Source organism: Rissa tridactyla, chromosome 1 (genome assembly GCF_028500815.1).
Source record: "Rissa tridactyla isolate bRisTri1 chromosome 1, bRisTri1.patW.cur.20221130, whole genome shotgun sequence".
Classification (NCBI taxonomy): Eukaryota; Metazoa; Chordata; class Aves; order Charadriiformes; family Laridae; genus Rissa; species Rissa tridactyla.
The window spans coordinates 106,772,710-106,795,711 of record NC_071466.1 but is presented as its reverse complement, the minus strand read 5'-3'; the positions used below and the strand labels follow the sequence as shown (position 1 = coordinate 106,795,711).

Sequence of the window (23,002 nt, the reverse complement as noted above, 5' to 3'; positions counted from 1 at the left end):
CGGATTAGAAAGCACATGGTTTAAAAACGTCCAATAGTTTAATTGAAAGAGATTCCAGGCACAGGTGACATGAAGAGAGTTAACACATGAAAGAGAACCCACTGTTCCAGAGGGATGCTCTTTCCTTTTTTAACAGTTGGGTTATCTCATTGGTTTTATTACTCATCAAGTCTAAACTACTTTGTCATAAAAGTCTGTGTATAGTTTATGTAATATTTCACAACTTGCACTAGTATTCAAAGGATAATTACAGGTCAACGCAGCAACCTTGGCCTGAAAATACAATTGAGTGCATTGAGATAGAGAAATCACATGTTTAAGTTACATTCCTTCTTGAACTTCACTTTGCGAAGACTGATCCTATCTTCCTTTGATATGTTATCATTTAAATAGTTGGTATGGCATCAAAACAATAGGCAGCTTGAAAGAGAGTTCAGTGAAATCCCTCACAGAGACTTCTTGGAGGGACAAATAAAAAATAATACCATAAATCTATTATTCCTCATCTATTGTCTTAACTAATGTCGATACTTGCCACCTAAGCTAGGTTTAAGTTAATTTTTCTCATACAAGAATCCTTCCATGTAAGAGCTTCAAGATACATTGCCTATCCATGCCCAGCCAGAACTTGGCAGTCACGCTTTCACTGCATCTCCGTGAATGCACCTTCCTTTTCACCAGCCCTGACAAATGCGATTTTTGCCTTGCTCGTATCCATTCGTCACTCATCTCAGACATTAATTGCTCAGATTCCCTCCCAGCCTCCCAGCCCCCCAAGTTCTGTGACTCCTCTCATGCATGGGAGGAGGTCCCCAAAGCAAACTTTCCTCAAGCATCTTTCCAATACTCCGCGCTTCAAGGTCACTGTCTTTTGATTTGTCACCATAAATTTAAACATTTATTAAGGAGAAAAAAACCTATTAAATTCTTCACGTGATACATCAAACGAGATTGCTGTGAACACATACAAGGCAGACGTATTCTCCTGAACATGCCTTTTGCCAAGGTTGTAAACAAGAGTCATCAAGTTCCACAGCATAAAAAAAAGAGAACTGTGGTTAGACCCAACAAAACAAGTTGCAGCAAAACCAGTGTCTACAATAATACACTACATTAATAAAATTCCCAGTGCTTGAAATTATCAGTAGTCTAAATCTTGTATATGAAAACAGTTGCATCATTTCCTTTTTGAATCCTAAACTTTACCCAATAGTTTTTTAAAAAGGCCCAGTCCAACTCTGGCTCCACGTGTGGTTCAAGGGTGAAATACAGTGCAAATTTATATATTTCTGTGGAAACAGAAAGTAGTCACTTGCGTCCACTAAAGGTGGTAGTCAAAATTAACAATTTAAACAGATTATATTAGAATTCATCCCACTACAGTTCCTAGGCACTGAATGGTAAGTGTCAAGCACTCACAATTAATGAAGAATGGCAAAAATATGTTTTCCTTAAGATTTCATCTACATGATTCGAAATTGGCCTCAACTTCACCAAGACACATCATTCAGCTGAGTTTTCATGCCAGAGAAAATAAAACCCAGCAGATACAGGCAATTCATGCTGGAGATGGTGAAAGAGGGACACATTTAACTAAAGTTTTGAGAGGTAACGTCCCCTTTACTGCTAATTTGGGAAGCAGTAAGACAATTGAATATAAAGAGCCTTTGTGATGAACCCGTAGGTTGGCCTAGCGTGACTGGCTTTATGTATTTGTAATAATTTGGTGGTTTTTATTCATTCAAATAAAAGACTTTGCATTTATTACGCGAAATGCTTCCTTGCAATATCACTACTTATAAAGGCAGATTTTTAGGATTTGAAATATTAGCACTAGACTTCTGTATTTTAAATTATACCTCCTGTAGTGCCGTGACAAATTAGCATTGTAGCTATAGTTGCTGCGATGAATATTTTTCAGCACTAAGTGCATTGTCAAAAAAACCAAAAATACATTCCTGGCATGAAGCAACTCGCCAGCTCTGCTGCTTTTATAGATAGAGGCCTGCCAACTCCCCCGTAAACCTCATGAGCAGCAAAAGGGCAGTATCCCCTAATCCACACGAACGTGCTCTAGACGTGGTCTGCTTTCTGTCTTTGAGCCTCCTACCGGGCCTCAGGCTCAAGCAGTCTCTGAAGCTGTACAGATAAAATGAGCAATCACTCAGTAAACAGGACAAAGGATTAAAATGTGCTACCCAATTAAAAATTGTGTATATTTTACCATTTTGCTTACAGGAATGCACTGCAGCTCTTTAACGCCTTAGACACGCTCTGGAGGTTGGCATGCCAAGTTTAGCTGCCAAAACATATTACTTCCCGCTAACTAGGGAGATTGCAAGATCCCAAACAAGTAATGAATGGATAAAGGAAATTCCTGACAACAGGAGTATCATCTTATAAGCCTTTGCTGTTAAAAGGTATGGATTGTTATTTGCAGTACCTCCGAAGAGAAATTCAACTGGACACTGCAAAATGCCAGAGGTCGGGAATTTTTCCCTCACTTAAGAGTATGAATTGGGAACACGATAAGACCGATTTCATCAATTATCAGGGACAGACTGATACTAAAATGTAGGCAAGCTGAAGCTAGCCTATATGAAAAGCAGTAAGAGTGGATCCCACATATTAGTCTTAGTCTTGTCTATGTTCAAGAGTATGTAAAATTCCATGTATACTATGAAATCCTAGCTTTTAGAGTGCCTCTTTTCTTATCTTCCATTTGAAATTAAAATAAAGTATCTGTCCCTTAAAAATCACCAAGAGATTTAGCAAGTTTCTAAGTTTACAAAATTTAGCCTAGAGAATAAATACTATTCTACCTAAATTCACCTAAAATCTGTGATCGTGCACTAAAATGATCAAAAATAAAACAATGCGTGTTGACATTTCAACTCATTACTACGTTTCAGGGTTTATGCAAGGGAGGAGGGAACTGACAACACTGAACTCTGTTGTTTCCCTCTGACGTTAGCCATAGGAATTCAGTGCAATGATAAAACCCCCTATTTCACAAAAGGTAATTTTAACGATATGTCAAAGTTTTCAGAATCTGACTGTGCCACCAGAGTACAGTTCACTCTCGCTTTAGATGCAGAACAAATGAAAACACGGCGGCACAAATTCCACTGTGCTCTGAACACACCACACTGTGGCTGCAGGAGCTGCTGGGAGAGCTGTCTCCTGTGCAACAGCTGACAAATGAAGCACATTTAAGAAAACAAATTTGTCCAGCTCTGAAGCTCCTTTGGTCCCCAAGTTAAGACATAAACGTTAACATAATTTCAAAATAGCACTTATTAAAAAATATGTTTCCTATAGCTTTAAGGATGTTTAACAAGCTACAATTAAGAGACAAGTGAAAAAATCATACAATAGATTTTTTGTATGACAAGACTGAAATCATTCCTTCGATAACAGCAATTTATCATCTTCTGCTTATTCTTGTCCATTCTGAGGTCACTAAATCTGAATTAACTGCCCGATAGATCCTAATAACTTCAAAGGAGCCATTATGGCCAGTCACGCAGTAGAAGTTTGAGTCCTTATACTGAATAGAACCTGCAGACAGTATTGAACATCCTTATTAAAAAACAATTGAGAGAAAGCATGTGGTCTGGCAGGCTGAAGGAATTGGTATCAAGATCCTCAAAGCTTTCTACTTCTAGGGCAATTATATATCAGTTCCTGTGCAGGTGGGTGATGAATGAAAAAATGTGACAGTAGTAGCTCCTACTCAACAGACAAATCATTTTTGTAAGACCTCAGAGCATCAGTCAAATTCACTGATAGCAGAGAAAGTCTAAGGCTCTGCATGACAGGAGAGACCCACCTTTTCAGATCAAGGTGAAAAGACTTCAGCAAGGAAGCAGAATAAAACATGATTTTTATTTTTTTTTTTTCTGTAGACAATATATTCAGGATATTAGTATTCATGCTTTCAGTATTTATAGCATATGAGTCCTTGTGACAACAGAACATCCTCAGGTTTCAGTTCAATTTCAACATGTTATGAGGAAAATAAACTCACATCCTACCCTTTCATCCTTTGCCCACTATACAAGAGAAACCAAATCACTATCCACTGTTTCATATTCCTCTCTGCAAAATCAGTCTAGTTTATCCTGCACAACAGACTACAACTAGACAAAGGAAAGATGTGTTTTTAGCATCTGTCTTGTGTCCTGTCTAAGAGAGGCTCACTGGGTTTTTACAGGACACGAGGGAGCAACAAAAACGTGACCATTGAAGAGAAAAGGAATAAATAATGGAACGGAATAAATAAATAAGCATTAATACGGAGAGACACAGATGGGCAAAGATCAAACAGAAAGATTAAGTTAAAGGTCCCAGAGAGGAAAAAACAAACCCAAGCAGGACAGAAAAGGGGTGGCCTAGATGGGAACTCTTCTCCACTGCTTTTTTTCTTTCATTTCATAGGAGGACTGGAGTGGTGGTGGCATTTGCCTGATCCAAAGCTTGCTATAGGCACATAAAAACCCCCTTTCAGCAACGCTGGATCAGTTCCAAAGACAAGATCTCACTTAGGTGCTGAAATGTACGGTATTCAGCACTTCTAATAATTTTCATGATCATTTCAACTCAGCAAAATGATGAAGAATAAGGAGAAGCAGTACGGCAATACTGAAACAGCAGACAAAGCCAGAGGAAAACAAAGTATTTTAGGAACAGAAATAAGAATTGTGTAGATCAGAGCACGGAACACAAAAAGATATCTAAAGTAGCTTGGAAAGTGTACCCTGTAGACTCAAACATCAGAGAAACTGCTTAAGAAGATCAGGAAGAAGTCCTCTGTGAGAGCTACTTTAAAAGACAAGACCTGCTCTATTTTTCCTCATTGCCAGTTGTGGAAGTGAAGCCATGCAGTTCAAGTACTCAACATAACTCCATTTTCCTTAAAGACAAAATTATCCAAAATTGGAAATTCCAAAGTAAACCAAGATACCTATGAAAAGAACACTAATGGCAATGCTTTTGGCATTGTTTTGTTGAATTAAACCTAAGAGAAAAACCAAACCACCAAATTCCACATGATAAAAAGGAATCACCTGGGCTCACCTGAATATCCTAATGGATATGCTACATAGCAAATTTAGACTTGTTTCTGATTTCACATGCTGCGTAAGAAATGCCAGTCTTGGAAGAGAAGATCATTTATCCTCCCAAACAGCACAAGCACAGACTGAACAACTTCTGCTGCCAAGAGATAAGTTTGAAGAAGGACGACAATCTAATTTCCAAGTTGCATTCAATCTATAATATTCTTTTTTTAAGATCATGGCCGAGGTCACCCCTTGTAGCAGAAGATTTCCTGCAGAAAGATCACTAGGTTGTTGGGAAGTGTAATACAGTAAACTCTGCTGGCTTGCTATTACAAGCAGTTGGTGCTACACATTTCACCTCCAACCTGCGTATGAAAGGTAACGCCACTGCATTATCAATGTGACAAATCAGAGCCTCATCCCTACAAGTTTTACTCTTTAAGAATAGTTCTCATGAAGTCTGTTTGGTGATGTGCCTGCTCTTTTAGTCAGCAACACCCTTCCCCCTCTGTAATAATTTTGCAGCACCAGGAAAGCCAGAAATGAAACTCTCACATTTGAAGTGCTGTGTGAGTAACTACAGCTCTGCATGCAAGATGCGCAATGCCAGGAGATGTCTGAGCCTGCACAGTCCCACTGCAGAATTTGGACGGAGAAAGAAATGCATCCATGTGGCTCAACTTGAAGGGCAGGAGCCAAAACAAACCTGTAAATCTGGACCTTTAACAAAACTGCAATCTTGCAAGAGTAAAGACCTACTACAAGACCTCATTTATGCTGTTGTCCAGCGTTCACAGAAATATTCTAGATTTTTTAGTAATACCGACAAAGGCAGTAATAATTCTTAATCCCTACCAGGTATGTGAAAAGGATCACTTTTTCCAACAAGAACCAGTGTATGTGGCTTTTAGAAACTCTTCTACTGACCTTAAAAATAAAATGGCACAGCACAAAAAGCCAATCGCTATTTTTCATTCAATCCTACCTTGTTGGACATGAAGCGTAAGGATGAAGTCCACACCACCCTTTTTTTAAAACTTCTGGGGAAAGGAACAGGTACTGTCACAAGAGGTGTACTATCAGAGGCAGGTGACTTTCATTTGCTTCTTATAGACCAAGGCAAACGACTGAAGTATCCAAAGCTCTGTGCAGGTGAATCCTGTTCAGTCCCATTGTTCTTCCCTTGCTGACTGGGATTACTTCCAGATGCAAAGTAGCAAAAGGATCAGTTTCTCAGCTATTTTCCACTGTTAGTTTTGACAGCCATCATCTTGTCTGGGATCCAATCACCACTTAAGCATGATACTCACCCAATGTGCGACTGAAAAGGGTAATCACCCTTTACAAATTCTCTGTTGGCCATAACACTAAAGCATAAACACAGCCCCATCTCAGCTACTTGAAACTAAATTGAGAAAAGCTTAAGTGGCTTTTCTAGGGTTATTGTTCGACATCTCTCTCACTGCAGAGTTTTTTTTTTCTATGCCTCAAACCTGCATGAGCCAGCTACCTTCAAGTTTAATTTTCTTTCCTCCTTCTATGTCTACAGTATCAACTGTTCATCAAGATCATATACCCTGCATTTTTCATTGCGTAAATGTTTCTTCTTTTAAAATTCTCTTTTTTTCTACTAATGTCCTAATTTAACTCGTTATAGAGTCCCAGTTTTTCTTGCCTGTCATAGGGCACGCAATCAGAGACAAACCACGTTTTGCATCTCTATAAACGTCTTACCTAACACAGAAACTAATGGTTCCAAATGTCATTCCTTTAGCAAATATATTATAGACCTCCTTCCAATCTACTGCATAGCTCTTCTCTCTCTTCACTACATCTTCTGTCTTGTTGCAGAAGCTGACTGCTGTCCATGAGGTGTCCTCCTCACCGGCCTTGTGTAGCCTTTCTCCACATCCCTCCATGAAGCTTTGCCATGAACAGTTCTAAAAGATGCTGTGATGAAATGCAGCTGGAGCACCAGAGCAGCAACCCTGCCTCCACTGCTGCTCTTGCTCCTGCTCCAATAAAATACAGGTCAGCTCCTCTGCTCCATGACACACATAGCACACCTTGATGCCTGTGTTAGTGGGCATTTTTAAGCCTTCTAGCTATTTCAAATATTCTGAGGTGCGGTTTGGAAAATATTTTTACTAAAAGCAGTTCTAACGTGCTGCTTCTGTTCTGCTCCTCCTTGCCCTGTAAGCAGGCAGACAGTGAGATACATGCTCACTCTTTAACGTTTCAGATGTAAATGGCAGCCAATACTCTCCTGAGAGTATGTGCAGGCAAGGCAGATGGGAGGGGAGGGTACCAGAGGCTCCTCAACCATAACACAGCTGATAAAAACCCAGCGTCTGATGATCCATTACCCTGTGATGGAGAAAGCCATCCTTCTCAAACCAAAATCACAGTGTGAACACTCTTTCTTCATGGCAAATGATCATTAAAATAAACGCTGTGTTAAACAAAATATGAGGTGATTCACATCCATGTGCATCACGGCCCTCAGGGAAACCTAGAAATCAAATGTCATTTCTCCCCTTTTCATTGCAAACACACACACAAAGTATTCAATCACACTAAAAACAAACAAAAAGAAATTGGTTCTTCTGAGGCTGGAAATAAATATTCTGGTATTATAATGAAGCTTATATTGCTTTGATTTAAAAAGGTCAGAAATAATACATGAAAATAGACTGTACAAACAAACTATGAGCTATTTTTAAACTTACCTGAGGCTTCCCTAAAGTTTGTGTGTTTCCCTGCACATGCACTGTACATGCACACACAGACACGCAAAACGTCAGTACGCTTGGACAGAATAATTAAGAGAAGGTGAGCGCGGAGGCCTCGTCGAAGGAAGTGTTAGGCTTTTAGCTACCTACTTGCAGACCCCCACCTACAGCACCAAGAAGTCACCCACCACCATGCCGGGTTAGCAAGAGGCTAGAGAGGATCTAGCGGAGGCGTTGGACAGACCGCGGTCGGGGGTTAGTGTGAGCCCAGTCCCGCTCCCGAGCAGTGGGAGGGTGGGAGGCAGGCGTGGAGGGGCACTTACTGACGCTGCCACAGACCGCCATGCAGTACTCCTCCGAGTCAAAGTTGTTCCGGTTCCCGCCGCAGCCGCCGTAAAAGAAGGGCGCGCACTTTCCTTCAGCCACGTCAAAGTACCAGCGGGAGATCATCGCGCGGCAGGGACCAGTCTCGGCTTGCTCAGAGCACACCTCTAGTCACAGGAGACCCGGAGGAACCACATTTAGCATGTCAATGGTATTTTGTCTCGGTTTCCTAATCAGGTGCCTCTCAATGTCCGCGTACGAGAGCGAGGAAGGAGACGCACCAAGGAGGTGTTTCAGGGAACGGGAAACCCTTTCCTAGAAAACCACCCCTGAAGAAGGCAGATTTTGAACTGACTCAGATCTGCGCCACGAAGTCTCCTTAGCCTGCCTACACTTCTATTTTTGTAGCTACTTTATCTGCACACACTGTGGGGTGTTGCTCCGAAACAGTCTCTCCAGCATGGTGGCAATGGTACAAGCGTGAAGTTTGGTCTGCTTCCAGGCCAGAGGGGTACAAAACCCCCCTCCCCAGCTCCTGCCCACGGTGCCTGCTCATGGCCCCCAGCAGACTCCCATCCAAGCAGCCCCCTCGGCACCTGTCCGGCAGGGGAACATCTGAAAGCAGAAGGTGCCACTTTTTTTTTGTTGCTGGGTTTTAGCTATACATCCCCTCCTTCCCCCCAGCTTAGAAGGTTTCCCAGGTTATACAAAAGAAAAAACAAAATAAAAATATGAGTTATAGAGGAGAACAAATTCTCTTCAGACACCTATTTATACATAGTCACTGCCAAAGAAACTCCCTCTTGCAAGCTGCCTGGCACAGGGTTTATAATTCATAGTTTGAGGGCTCACATATATAAAATTACTGCCATGGCTTTATCCCATCCATGGGAGAAAAATCTCATCCCCAGTGGATATATACAGGAAAAAATTAAAACGGTTTCTGTTTGTGTTCATTGTGAGCTGCCACAGTCTCTGCCTACATCCTGTAACACATGAAAACCTGAGGGAAGAACCAAACCACACAAATTAAAGGAAGACAAAGCAAATTCTGCCTGCAATTTGGAATTCAGCCAATTACACATGTAAACGTATAGCCCTTTACCAATAATGTTCCAAACAGACAAAACCAGTTTCAAATGTACATAACATTAAACACCAATACACCCCTCATTTGCTTTCATCCCACGCACTGCATCGGCAGACAAACCGGTACGTTCAACTAGAGGCTTCTAAATTCTCTGCATATATTTGAATTTTGTGGAAGGCAGATCCCTAAGGGTTGAAAGGTACAAAGAAATATCAGTGCATTAGCAATATTAGTGCACCCCCCTCACGCTCATCACCTCTTAGGTGCTGGCTACGAAGAATCCAGCCTTTCAGTCTCTCTTGACCCATCACTTCACTCTCCCCAGGAGCACCGCTACTTATAAATAAATTTTATATTCAAATGTCATTGGTAGTCAGTGTCTATCTACATTTCCTTAAATATGTAATTTAGGCATCAGTTTACATGTGTTTAACATATTCGTATACGGTAACTATAAATAATGTCAAGAATCAATTTCAGGGAGCATCCATTTGGTCTAAGAGAAACAGATCCACCTATGCAATCATCAAAGATGCACTGGAAATGTCACAGCTCTGTACCAAGCAATTAGGGGGAAAAGAAATATCAGGGGATGAAGGAATATTAGTTTTTTTTTACTCTAAGAAAAAACAAAGTAAGCGTATTTATTTGTAAAACACATTAACTACAATTGGTTGTATACTACCGTATGATTAATTATATACCACGTTTCGTATACAAGTGATTCTTCTGATTTACTTTAAAATAAAGTCTAGCCCCATCATCCAATTATACAGTCAAATCTTCACACAAAGGTAACTTTGCACAGCCTTGGAAGAGCTGCCACATGTCAATTAAAAATGAATAGCGACTCTTCACATTAAAGAGACACGCATCATCAAGAGAATTTTTGCTGACAGGAAACGTCATTTCAAAAACCACAAAGGTCTCAACAACTCAGTCTTGACGCTGGGCTAACCCACACAATCAGCGCCTTCTAGGTTTCCCTCAAGATATTATTTTTGCTATAAAGTCTGATTAATTTAATTTTGCACTGTTAAATGTCATCAGGGTGGGAACGGTTCACAGATTTAATCTGAAATTTCCTGTAGGTACCTCTTTCACAGAAACAGCAGCAGAGGCTTTTTTGCATGTGCAAAACTGACAGTAACTGTCCATGGAATAAGCAATTCCAGTGATAACAAGGAATGGGCTCTTTGGAAACTGAAGTCATTCATACACATGAAGATACACTTGGACAAGCACGCAAGAAACCACAGGGTAGCACATTAAAAAGGACGAGCCTGAAGCACTGCAGCTCCATGTTGTGGCCAGGGACCTGCCTCCTGCCTGGCCTGTCATCTCCCACTAGGCTGGTGGTGACACCGCAAGGCAGTGCAGGGACATCCTTCCCTCCAGCCTGCACAGCTGACCGTACCGCTACTGGTGAGACCTAAATGGCAATTATTTCATCACAGAGAGAAATGGGCCACTGTGCAAACAGTTTATGACCTAAAAGAAGATAAACAAGAGAGAGGAAGAGTGCTCTGAGTTACTGTTTTATGATTGCTCTGTTTGAGGGAAGCACACAGTCCCGGCTAGGAAACTTCTTGCTGCTGTCCCCCTTTTCCCAGTGACGCCATCACCATCCACCACCGCCTGTTCTGTGGAGGGCCAGAGTAGCATTCCTTCACCCCTGCTTCGGGGTGAATGTGCATTTTTAAACCAGCTTCAATGCCTGGGAAATGGTCCCATTGCTCCTACTGGTGGGCCAATTGCTCTTCTCATGCCTCTCCATATCCCCATTACTTGTCTTCATACAAAAAAGCCAGAACATCTGATCCTCAGCTGTACCACCGCAACTGAGAAGGTGGGGAAATGAAGTGCAAAAATGGGAAATTCAATAGGTTTTCTCGGGCTATTAATCCAAATACCATTTCCCCTTCCACTGCTACCGACTGTAGCAATTAATGCCTATGATGGATGAGCTACGGTATTTTCACAGATATTAGTGGCAGGCAGGTAGCATACACTGCTAAATGATTCATCAAAAAATTAAGAGCTGTCTTTGTTTCATATATTAATCTTGTTGCTGAAAACTGATTAGAAGGTGAGTTACTTTTTGCCACTGTATAATTCAATTTTACTTGACATCACAAATAATTTGTATCAAGTACATCAAGTATTATCGGCGAGCTTCACTTTAAGGAACTCGCTCACTCTTCTTCCTCCAAAGACACATTTTTGCCTTTGGCTTCATGATGCTGGATAAAATTAAAAAGGACGTGCCCCTGCCACAACCAGGGTTCATAAGCGGTCTAAATTATTTTTTCAGAGTTTTCACACCATCCTTCTTCAATAGTAAAATTTCTCCCATCTCCTCTGTGCCTTAAACCAAAGATTACAGTTGCCAAAGTCCCTCTCCGAAACCTTATATTTGGCAAATTATTTTTGAGATAATCAGCAAAGTATAATTCAGCTTTCCTCGTTCTAAGATCCTTACAGTTATTCCAGCCTTCTGATGCAAAGAAGAGTTGTTTCTAACCAAGCAGGTAGGGCATTCCTTGAAGGACAGTGGTGTGGCAAAGCTTTTTGATTTGCTTTTAAATTAATACTTAAAGTGGTATACTGAAAACAAATTCGTTACATTAAACATTGGTACTGACTCCATTGTTTTTCCTTTGAAAAACACAGGCTTCAGCATCCTAGGAAATACACAGTTTTCAAGTATGTGGACATTGATTTATAGTGGCTTTACAGAAAGTACTTCCATAAACACTCATTTACCAAAATGCTGTTAGTAGAGCTAATTAGAATTTATGTGCAAACATTTTAGATACTTTTGATGATCAGTTTTTATAAAGGCAAATATAGAATATGGTTCTGAATGACATTTTAGAATTTTTCATTACCATATAGATTGTTTTTTTCTGTTCCTTGAAGAAAACTCATTTTAAATCAAAGTGAAATTATAATTGCTTTATTTCAAATATCTCAGCTCCATGCTTTTTTTCCCCACATGGGACTAACATTTACTCTGTGAACACCAACATTTTCAGTTGAGGAATCTGAAATAAAATTTAAAGTTCTAAGGGGGGGAGGGAGGATTACAGCTACATGTACATACTTCTACCGCTGTAAACATCAAGGTTATTCGGTTTTTTCTTCAGGATTAGAATTTATGTGATCATTAGAACTAAGGTCATTTAAATCCTGGCACAATCAGTTCCAAATGTTGAACCAGAAATGAAATTTGACGGGAATTTAAGAGGAAAAAAAAAAAGACAAACAGAAGAAGTTAGACTACCGTCTCCAACCTGGCTTGGAAGTTGGGTCCTACGCTTAGTTTACACCTCTGAAAAACTTCTTTACCTTAATGTTATATTAGAAAGATACTATCATGTTGTCTTACAAACATTACAAGTTCTTTAATTGAGCCCTGGTAATGGAAAAAATAATATATTTATGGCTCTTTGTATACTACCAGCCCTTCAAGTTTGAAATTTATAATGTCATGTATATATAAACAAATCGTAGCGATGGTATGAACCAGCTTGCTAGCACTGGTATGTGTTTGCTTTGTCTGTGTTGCTGTCAGTTCAAACCGCGTATCATAATCAGGCCAGACTTGAACAACTGAAGCATTCAGCTGCTTAAGTATATGGGATCATAATCTTATATTTTACCATTTATATTTCACTAAAGAACAAAGCAATCCATTAACGCAAGAGAGGCCAAAGGAATAAACCTCTCAAATATATATCATGAGGCATAAGTTCCTCTTTATTGTGTGCTAGTATATATAATATTCCAGTTGGCGTAATTTTGGCTTCTGTGTCTTCAGGAACTGAGAGCTATAGTTTGAGGCTATTAATACACATGTATCTATATTGGTCTCAATTTTCAACTAGCTCAGAAAAATTAGACAAGTTAAAAAGTAAATGCACTCTGTCTTTTAGTTATACCATTTGTGTTCCAAAATGGCACAATACTGTTTTGCTCGATGATTTAATCAAAAGGGAATATTTAAACATAATTTCATTGAAACAAAACTTCCTCATTTTGAATATATGGTTAGAAGAGACAGCCAAATTTTAGTTCGAGTATTCAAAGATAAAAGCTAATTTCAGAAGAGATTTTTTGGAATTAAGAGAAGACAGCTGTGAAGCTGGCACATACTCTAGGAATAAAGTTGGTGTACAAGCTACACAATTGCTAAAATACTTTCTACAGAGAAAGTTAAAAGAATAAAGGAAAATTGTGAGTTCTAAATGCAATACTGAAGAACAGCTCTTCTAAAACTATTAAATATGCCCAAATTGTAATTTCCATCCTGCACAATTAAGATTGAATTTCCCCCTTCAATGTTTATTCTTAAGCAACTGGAGGGGGGATATTTGGAATACAAAAAAAAATTGTAATTTTATACTTGAATACCAAGCCTTACGATTCTGAAGTGGGATGAAGATGCAAAAATACATTTTCTATTGTGCACAACAGAATTTGAACCAAGGTGCCATATAGTTACTTCCAATTGCCAGAACCCAAAACAAAAACGCCAGCTTGATTTTAAATGTAGGTCAATAAAATGTCATTAATTTATTTATATTAAAAAAAAAAAAGGTATAGTTGCCACATAACATCATGATTATGCTAACGTGGCAAGACAGGGAACAGGAGGATTAGCCCCAAAGTGCATTCCAGTCTTTTTACATAAATATTTAATTAATTATTGCTTCAGTATAGTAAAATCACATTTTCTCTAGGGAAACTGATTCTTGGGGGATTTCTTCTGGCAGGATATATTTCAAATGAAACCTCTCTCCACCCTCTAACCTTATGTGAAACAATACTATTACTGTGTTTAGTATTTGAATACTTTTGCCCTTGACCCCAAATGGTAATAATATATTGCTTTTCCATCAACAAGATTAGTAGACCAAGAAAAAGATTCCTTCAAATTGCAACATATCTTGAACATAATGGTTGAATAGCTGTGCTTTAAATTATAATATCCAATTAAAAGCTATCAGTTATTTTAATACAAATCCATTAGGTTAATTTTATCAGCTCTTGCTCATATGCTAGAGATGATAATTCTTAATAAAGATCTCATAATCAAAAAACAGCAGAGTTATCATAATGTGTACTATTCATACTGCAACATATTGATGTTTTCTTAGTAGGGAATACAACTACACATTATCACTTTCCAACTAAAGCATACTGCATAGTCTTGAAGCAAATGAAGAACAAGCAACTACTACTTCAAAAGAAAGATACTAAACTTTCAAAGAAAGTGGGGCAAAGCTATTGAGGGTGAAAAAAGCCCAATTAATCTAATATGTGCTACTACTATCATCCCAAAATTTACAGCTGATAGGTTTAGCAAGCAGGGTTAACCTCGTTTGCCATAGAATAGATGGTAGCTGTCACTGCATGAATTTAAAGTCTTTTAGGCACAAGTCTTCAGAACAAAAAACCCACGCTAGATCAATAACGCTAAGAGCTACCATATAAACATCAAGTTACTTTTCTCCTACTAGGAAACCAGCATATGGCCTCTCGCTTGCAACTCCAGATTGTAAACATAGTTAAAATGTCACGTCAAGCAGCACTGCTAAAATTCTTTCCTGTTTAAAGAAATCCAGCTGAATTAGAGAAAGCAAAACCAATTGCTAGAGGGCAACGCTATACGCCAGACGAGGCAGGTCAAGCTTACGCTGCTGAATCCCCCGCATCTGCTGATAGGTATGCGGAGAAGCTGCCAAGTGTTTTCTGCCAGGCTGCTGCGCTGACCCAGCTGCTCTCCTTTAAATGAGACCTGATTGACTGCCAGGTTGACAGGAAGCACTAAGCTGAAATTGCTGCTTCTTTGTTGTGTGCCAAGAGAGACTGATTTTTCTTGTCACCTGCTGGGCTGAAGGAGAGCGGAAACGAAATCACAAACAATTGCACGTGACGGGGAGAGCAGCGCTCCTGCTCGGTTCAGTCGCACGCTGGAAGAATCACCTGGAGCATGGATGCATTGGGAGCAGCTCTGCAACGCCCATGATGCTGCGACTATGACAGCAGAAAACAAACCGCTCCTCCACTTAAATCCTGGCCAGCAGAGAGTCACCTCCCTTACTCCATATAGACACAAAAGCCAAGAGCCGCAGTTTTCCTGCAGGGCTTCATAAAGGAGCTGCACTTTCTTCAGCACAAATTCTTCAGTGATAACATCTCCCCGTGATCAAAGGTGAAAAATGTCGACCTGACATTGATTTCACTCTTTGGATCCCTGCAACCTCTGACCCACGATCAGCTGGATTTAACATCTGAACTCCAGCAAGAGCATATCTGAAAGTCCGGGGTCTGCTGCCCTACTCTGTGTGAACTGAGAGTAAAGATGGTCCTTCACAAAAGGCAGGGAAGCGAATACTGGCATGTTACCGTGCTAGGAAAAATTGATTCACATTTCTGAATAAACACTATAGCTTATAAGAATATGGTTGCTGTAGAAGCTTAACAAAAAAAAAAAAAACCTTTCTCTTGCCAATGATCTCTCTCATTCTCTAGGCAAGATTAACTTGCTTTTCACTGGAAATAAGTTTGCAAGTAGTTCTGCTATTGCTATTTTAATCACAATTCACTAAAATATGCACAGAAATAAAATTGCCTGAAAAATTGATTCTACAATAGCGCAAGTGTCTTTAGAAGTAAAACACTACATTTATGCTTTTCCATTATTTATGGTTGACAGCAATCATTCCATTGATTTGGGGGAGAAAGGGCTCAGTACCAGTGCACAATTAGATCCTAATTTATGGTTTTAGAACAGTTGCCCTTTGTTGATTTCATATATGAAAAGCAACTCCTCTCAAATTGGACAGACCCACTCTCTGCTCCGTAATGCTAATGACATAATATTAGTTATAGCTTCATAAAGCATACATAAAACTGGCTGTAAAGTTTCTGTGAAGAGCATCCTAGGATACGCTTTATGAACTGCGCCGAGTAACGCTCGGGAAAAGTAGCCTGAACAGAGCTCACGTCCATGAGAACGAAGCTCTGACACTTAACCCCATCTGGAAGGGCTTTCAAGGTGTCTCCATAGGATGGACCACTTCTTAACATGTACGTTGTCTATGAGGTGCCTCTGCCTCTTTCATTTGCACTGACAGCAACAAACATTTCTATTTGCAACAGCAAGACAACAGCAGATGCCCACCACAGAAGTTCCTATGCTGGATCTTCTGGCCACATCAGGAGGACAGGGGCCCTGTAAGAAGCCTTCTCTCAAGTGCAGCAAGGGAAGCAGAAACAAGGGCCAAGGCTCTAAGTTATTCTACACTTCTACATTTACGTTTCTGCTAAGCATTATCCCTAGTGCAGCTCTGTCAGATACCAGTTACACACATTCAGGGCCAGTCTCTGCACCCTCTGTGCCCCAGAAGGGACAGAGGTCAGAAAGCCCAAAGGGCTGTGGCAGAACTGCACTTAAAACTTCTATTGCTAACAGATTGCCCCCACCTCACCTGCAGCAACACATATTTCACTCACAGGTGAATTTGCCACCCAAGGTGGCAAATTTTAGACCCGGGAAAAACAGGACAATAGCGTTTTATTATCAGCTAGCAAGTGTATACGTTTCTAAAGAATTTTTAAAAGGGGGCTTCAATAGCTCACCTCATTTCTTTTGCATTTTACATTCATGTTATTACACACTACTTTCCTGAAGGCTAAACATCTTAACCTCTTTGAAATGTCAACGTCAGTAAAGAAACACGTTCTACCTAATTTGTCCTCATTTCCACTCATCCAAAATCCCATTAAAGTCAAGTGTTCTTTTTTTTTCCACTCTCTCAATATTCATTTACCAGCGAGAACAGGGTGTTTTATCCCCAGGTGGTAAAAGCTCACATATGGAAATATATTTAATTGGTTTAAAGAATTAAACGTAATCTCCTCCTGCCCCCTCCTCGCTGAAATGGCTCTCCAATAACTGAGCAAAACACTCAACGCAGTTACATAAGGCAGAAAGGCACAAGACTGCGTTGCCAGCCACAGAAAGAAACATTTGCAAGTGATTTTAGTGAAACATTAGTGCTTTTGATTAGTGAGCTTATCTGGAGGTAGACCAGATAGAAAAACCTAAATGAAGTAACTCTGCTTTTTCCAAAGCATCCCATGGGCATTGTTCTGTCCCCGGTGTGTGTGATGAACGGTAGCCGGTAGCCCCTCTGCTCCCCACCTGCTCTGCCAAACGGCAGCACCACGCTTCAAGAGGAAAGGATACTGTCACACGCAAAACAGGGGACTCTGCTGGCACTTCCGTCCCAAGCATCCCCAGGGGGATGGAGTGGGAGACCAACCAAGGAGAGAGGAAAGGAATCAGGCCAGATGCTTTCTGTCTCATTTCATGACCACCCCAATCACTGCCATTTTGCCTCTGCCTCCTGTAAGTCCCAACTCCTTTCTTTTCAACTGTAGCCTTTAATCTCATCTTCTGTCATCACCTCCAGCACTTCTTGGTAAAGATGTAAGCCCTGCAGAAAAATTGGCATCTATCTTACAGAGATTTACAGCATATGGAATTGTATTTATTAAAAAAGAAATATAAGGATAATTCATTCAAATAGGTATAGCAGGAGAAATGAGGCATTAAAGATTTTTATGTTGCTATGTTGTCCACGGACTAGGGTAAAATTCAAAGTTTAAAGATGCAGTTATTTTAATAACTACAAAGTATCATGAAAACCAAATTTTAGAAATGAAGAGTTCTTTCTCACTCCATGTTTTCTTTTTTGGGCAATGCATTCCTCCCCCGCCCCTTCATTCCCCAACCCTCATTAGTTAGGTTCACTTTTCTGCATAGTTATTTCTAAATTCACCTAGTTTCACTGAATTACTAGTTCATGGAGAAATACTGGAAACAGGTACCTAACAGAAATCATACAAAATGACTGATAACTGCTGTTAATATAAGAGACCAAACCAGCTAGTGCTAACTCCTGCTTTCAGTGGACACTCCCTATCCTTCTGCAACACGTGCACGTGGTAACCCACACACATACTTCTCCTGTGTTGTTCGCTATATATGGCAGTCACATTTTATTTAATGTTACTTTAAAATAAAAGCAACCTTTCTGCTTCCATCCACATCAGACACAATGATCACACTTCACTGACAGACACCTCAAAGAGTATTTGTAATGGGAAAGGGAAAGGGGAGGGGATTCATTGTGCAAATTACAGAAGCCAAAGCATAACAATGCTGCAACTTAGGATATTGTGCTGTTTGGAACATTTTTTTGTTGTAAAGGGCAAACATGCAAAGCAGCAGGATCAGTTTTCCAGCCCCAAGCTAAATGACCATGAATTTACCTCTGACAACCTCTTCCACGGACTCTGTAGTTGTGGTGGTAGTGGTTGCAATACTGGTAGTTCTTTCAGTTGCTTCCTCATACTCTTCCTCTGTCTCCTCTTCAATTTCATCACCATCATCGTCATCGTCATCAGCATCTTCATCTTCCACAACGGTTAGCTCCTCGTCTTCCTCTGGCTGTTCTTCTACTACCTTATCATCGCTAAGTGAAGAAAATTATAAGAATCTTTCAGCGACAAAATGACTTCAAGGTAACAAGAGAGCATTTTATTCAGAAACTCTTTAAGGACAAGTTACCTGTTTCTTCATTTCCCTCCCTCCCCTTTAAATAAAAAAGAAAGAATCAGGGACTCTGGAATGTCCCAATGAGTAAGAAATCAGATATGCTAAAAACCCAAAAAAAGTCAACATTAGCAATGCAGTGAGAAAACTAGCAAGATGCCAGACTGGAGCTCCTCCTTTTGCACAGGGATGGAAAAAGAATCCCCATCAGCAACACTGTATTTTGACAGCTGAGTAACACTCCAAACATGCTTGCTCCACGCTGCCATCAACAAATCAATTTTTATTCTGAAGAAGCTCAAATCAGCTCAAATCGCACTCAGTTCATACGGACATCGAAACAAGAGCGTTCCTCAGGATTTTTTCACTCAGGCGACATCTTACCCAGGGGCTTGCTCTGGACTATCTTGTATGTTGTTCACAGAGGACTACCAAGTGTTGAACTGACATGGAATTGGCTACACTGACTGCTGAGTTTTTTGTCCTGTTGTTAAAGTAGCATTGTGTGAATGGAAAAGCCAATTCTACAGGACTAGCACACAGAGCTGTCTGTTTTCACAAAGGACAGGACAGACACAGACAACACACATGATGCTGCAACTCATGCTTCAGGTGACCGTTGCTAGTTTTCATCTTTGAGGTTTTATCTCCTTCTGATACCTCAAAGCGGACACCAGACAGTGGCCACGACATTGCTTTTCAGAATTTAACACCCCAAGAACAAGACGACCCAGTTTTGGCCTTCTTTATGACAGCAGCACTGATGGAGAGATGAAGACCACATCGTTTTGCTGATGAGGTGCCATCTCGGCCAACGCATGCACCCAAGCTCAGATGCTCTGCACTACCAACACTACTGTACAGTCGATGCGTAAGACCTCCTTAAAAGACCCATGGTACCGATGTGTATTAGGATGGCAACACAAGCACCCCTACGCTCACAAAGAAACCCCAAACTATTGGGCTAAACGTTGTTATCCATCATAGTGCTTTAAATTCATACAGCTGTCCAAAACCCTCAGGATTTAATCAGTCTTGAACGATAGGAGGGAATGCTGCAGTTGACTATCAAATGCATTTGGTGGCTTAATATGTCAAGAATTTTCTAGGATCAATCTTAATTCTGAAGGATACACAGGCAATAGCCCAAAAAATGTAGGCTCAGCTACTGTTGCTTTTGAAAGGCTTCCTAGCTCAATACCCAGCTGTGGCAAGGTCTCAGGTTTGTTAATCTGATCTGCTACTTGAAATTCACTACTAATAAGTAAATGATCTTTAAATATTCAAACGTGTCGTGACTTTTTGTCATCTTCATGCACAAGTGGTTTTGTTTCTTTTTCAGGGCATCCCATATGCTTGAACAGCCTTTTATGTGAAGTTAGCAACTTCTCTCCTTCACCTCATTTCAGAGGCCAAGCCTGTAACATTTCATTTTATAATAGGTTGCCTACTACAATTTTGAAAGTGAACTCAGAGCAAAAAGGAGGACAGTACGATTTTTCCTAATAGGGTATTAAAAAGAAGTTAAAAAATTTATTGGTAAAAAACTTGTATGCCACAAGCCTGACTCTACTAGGAAACAGTTAAGTCTCTACACAAACAAGAATGAATCTCCTGTTCCTTTCTCCCTAAAATATTTGGCCTCCAGAAACACAAGAGAAACTTAAAATAATAATGAAGCTGTCGTTATTCAGGTAGGCTATACAAATGGATGCGGTAACAGCAAACTCGCAGAAGAGTCTGAATAAGGGATGACCTGTTTCCATTTACATGGCAGAAAGACTGAAAAAGGGGCACAAAACCACTGAGTTCTCTTATTTTCAACGAACTGGCTTAGAAGTTTCACCATCTCCACTGTGTGGTTTTCCTTTGCCATTCTAATTTCAGTATGTCCAAAACTTTCTACTTAATTTTTAGTAACTCCTTTCTGAACTACGGATTTCTTCTGGTTTTATTTTTCTTGCCAAGTATTTCACCTTTTTATGAGCATGAAATAAATGCTATATGTACACTATCAGCTTTCAGCTGCAAGACTGAGGTGGATTTGTAAGTCCAGTACCTGTTTCTGATCTCCAGGTTAAGGGGCTTCAAGTATTGGCTAGCTACAGACATCTAAACTAGGCATGCTGAGTATAAGACACACAGATTTTGATCAAGAGCATCAGACACCATATGCCCATCAACATTAAAGCAAGCTGCTCTCTGTCTTTCTCTCCACCTAAGCTACAAACACAGCATGCTTTAAAAAAAGTGCAAGTATTTTTCCCCTTCCTTTCATATGAATGATCACTCTCAGATACTGGCAAGCTCATAAAGTTAAAAAAGGACAACAAAAACAACCTAATGAAACAAACAAAGGAAAGTCAATTAGTCACATGGAAAGCCACTTCAAAAATAATTTGTATGCGTGCATCCAATATCCATCTGTTTTTAGCTACACAAAAGCAATCAACTCAGCTTTGTCAGTCCACAGCATTTTGCTGGGAAATTCTCAGCATCAAGGCCAACCTTTTTTTTTTTTTTTTAAATTGTATTGCAAGTTTCAAGAAAAAGGAACAATGAAAATAGAAGTGGTTTTGCGTCAGATTTAGATACCTAAATGGAAGTGAGAGCCTTGCTATATACTTATAGAATTAAGATGCCTGAAATTGGGCTTCAGAAGGTCATTTCCCTTTTTAACAGGTTTTAAAAACTCTCATTCTGCAGAAGTGTGAAGCTACACTCAGGTTCTAAAGAAGCACTCCAGGCTTTCTCTAAAAGTAATTATTTTCCCAACTGCCTACTTTATTTCGTTTTTATTTATACAAAGATGAGTTATTCTCTTCCCCTATTAGTACTGTCTTCCAAAGAGAAAAGGATGGGGAGACGAAGTGCTTTGCGCTCTCTTAACAAGTTTCTCCTTGAATAAAGCCAAATACCAGAAACTAACATCAGGCATTATTCTGATGGTTTAATCATCAGCTCAGCTATACCGCACAGTATCCCAGACCAAACGAATACATGACAGGCAGGAATGTACCCCAGCAGGCCCTAAAAGTAACGACAGCAACTGCTTCATATTAGATGTCAAGGCTACCTGCCAAGTCACGCACTCGAAAGAGTCAGTCACAGCCACTGTGCTCAGCAGCGCAAACAGAAGGTGACCACACCTTCTCAGAGGCCACGGTTATGAAAGACAGGGGAAAAACAACAATACCACGCAGCCCCTTAGCAGCATTCCTCAGGAGCCAGGGGCCATGGGGAAGGAGGAGGTCCCCCAGTGTTTGGCAGTAATCAGGGGATTTGAAGCCTTGTGCTTGAAGACACAGGTTCGGTATCAGCAACTTGATGTGCTTCTGTTGCAAACAAAGACAGTAGAATCATATCACAGAATCATAGAACAGTTCAGGTTAGAAGGGACCTTAAAGATCATCTAGTTCCAACCCCCCTGCCATGGGCAGGGACACCTCCCACTAGACCAGGCTGCTCAAAGCCCCATCCAGCCTGGCCTTGAACACCTCCAGGGATGGGGCATCCACAACTTCCCCGGGCAACCTGTTCCAGTGCCTCACCACCCTCACGGCAAAGAATTTCTTCCTAATATCTAATCTAAATCTTCCCTCTTTCAGTTTAAAGCTGTTACCGCTAGTCCTATTGCCACACTCCCTGATAAAGAGTCCCTCCCCATCTTTCCTGTAGGCCCCTTTAGGTACTGGAAGGCCACTATAATGTCTCCCCGGAGTCTTCTACTCTTAGCATGAGAAAAGGCACTACGTCATGTAAGAAATATGAAAAATTATGCTTGGTTTTGTTTCCTTGGATTTAACCACTGTCATCATCCTGGCTCTTCTGCAAAGAGCACGCATGCAAGAGGGACGATAGAGAACAACAGAAAAGGGAATGAACTTCAACATTTGGAATAAAGGATCAACTTGTCAAATGGGGACAAAACCCTCTCTCTTGCACAGTGTGTAGAGCTGTTTCTCCCTGTCATGCTAAATGCTCTGGGACCATTCACATTTCTCAATTAGCACCACCACGGTGCTGTTTCCCAGGCAGCGCGTCTAACTCTTGCACACCTTTCATCACAGTAATACACTTAAACCCACCATTTTCAAATGAAGGTTTACTATCAAATGAACGTGGATACTGATATTTTTCTCTGAAGTCTTGGAGTTTTATT

General features: G+C 40.3%; 1 protein-coding gene across 4 annotated transcripts in view; it reads right to left on the bottom strand.

Moving 5' to 3' along the window:
* APP (amyloid beta precursor protein) overlaps positions 1-23,002 on the bottom strand; it is a 224,378-nt gene that overhangs the window by 78,871 nt on the left and 122,505 nt on the right. For 2 of the 4 annotated variants that reach the window (XM_054183103.1, XM_054183095.1), the window contains exons 6-7: positions 18,558-18,760; positions 8,119-8,286 (exon numbers count right to left, since the gene is read on the bottom strand). In XM_054183103.1, the coding sequence (XP_054039078.1) occupies positions 8,119-8,286; positions 18,558-18,760 (371 nt within the window). The remainder of the gene's footprint in view (positions 1-8,118; positions 8,287-18,557; positions 18,761-23,002) is intronic. The other 2 variants (XM_054183121.1, XM_054183112.1) reach the window with 1 other exon arrangement.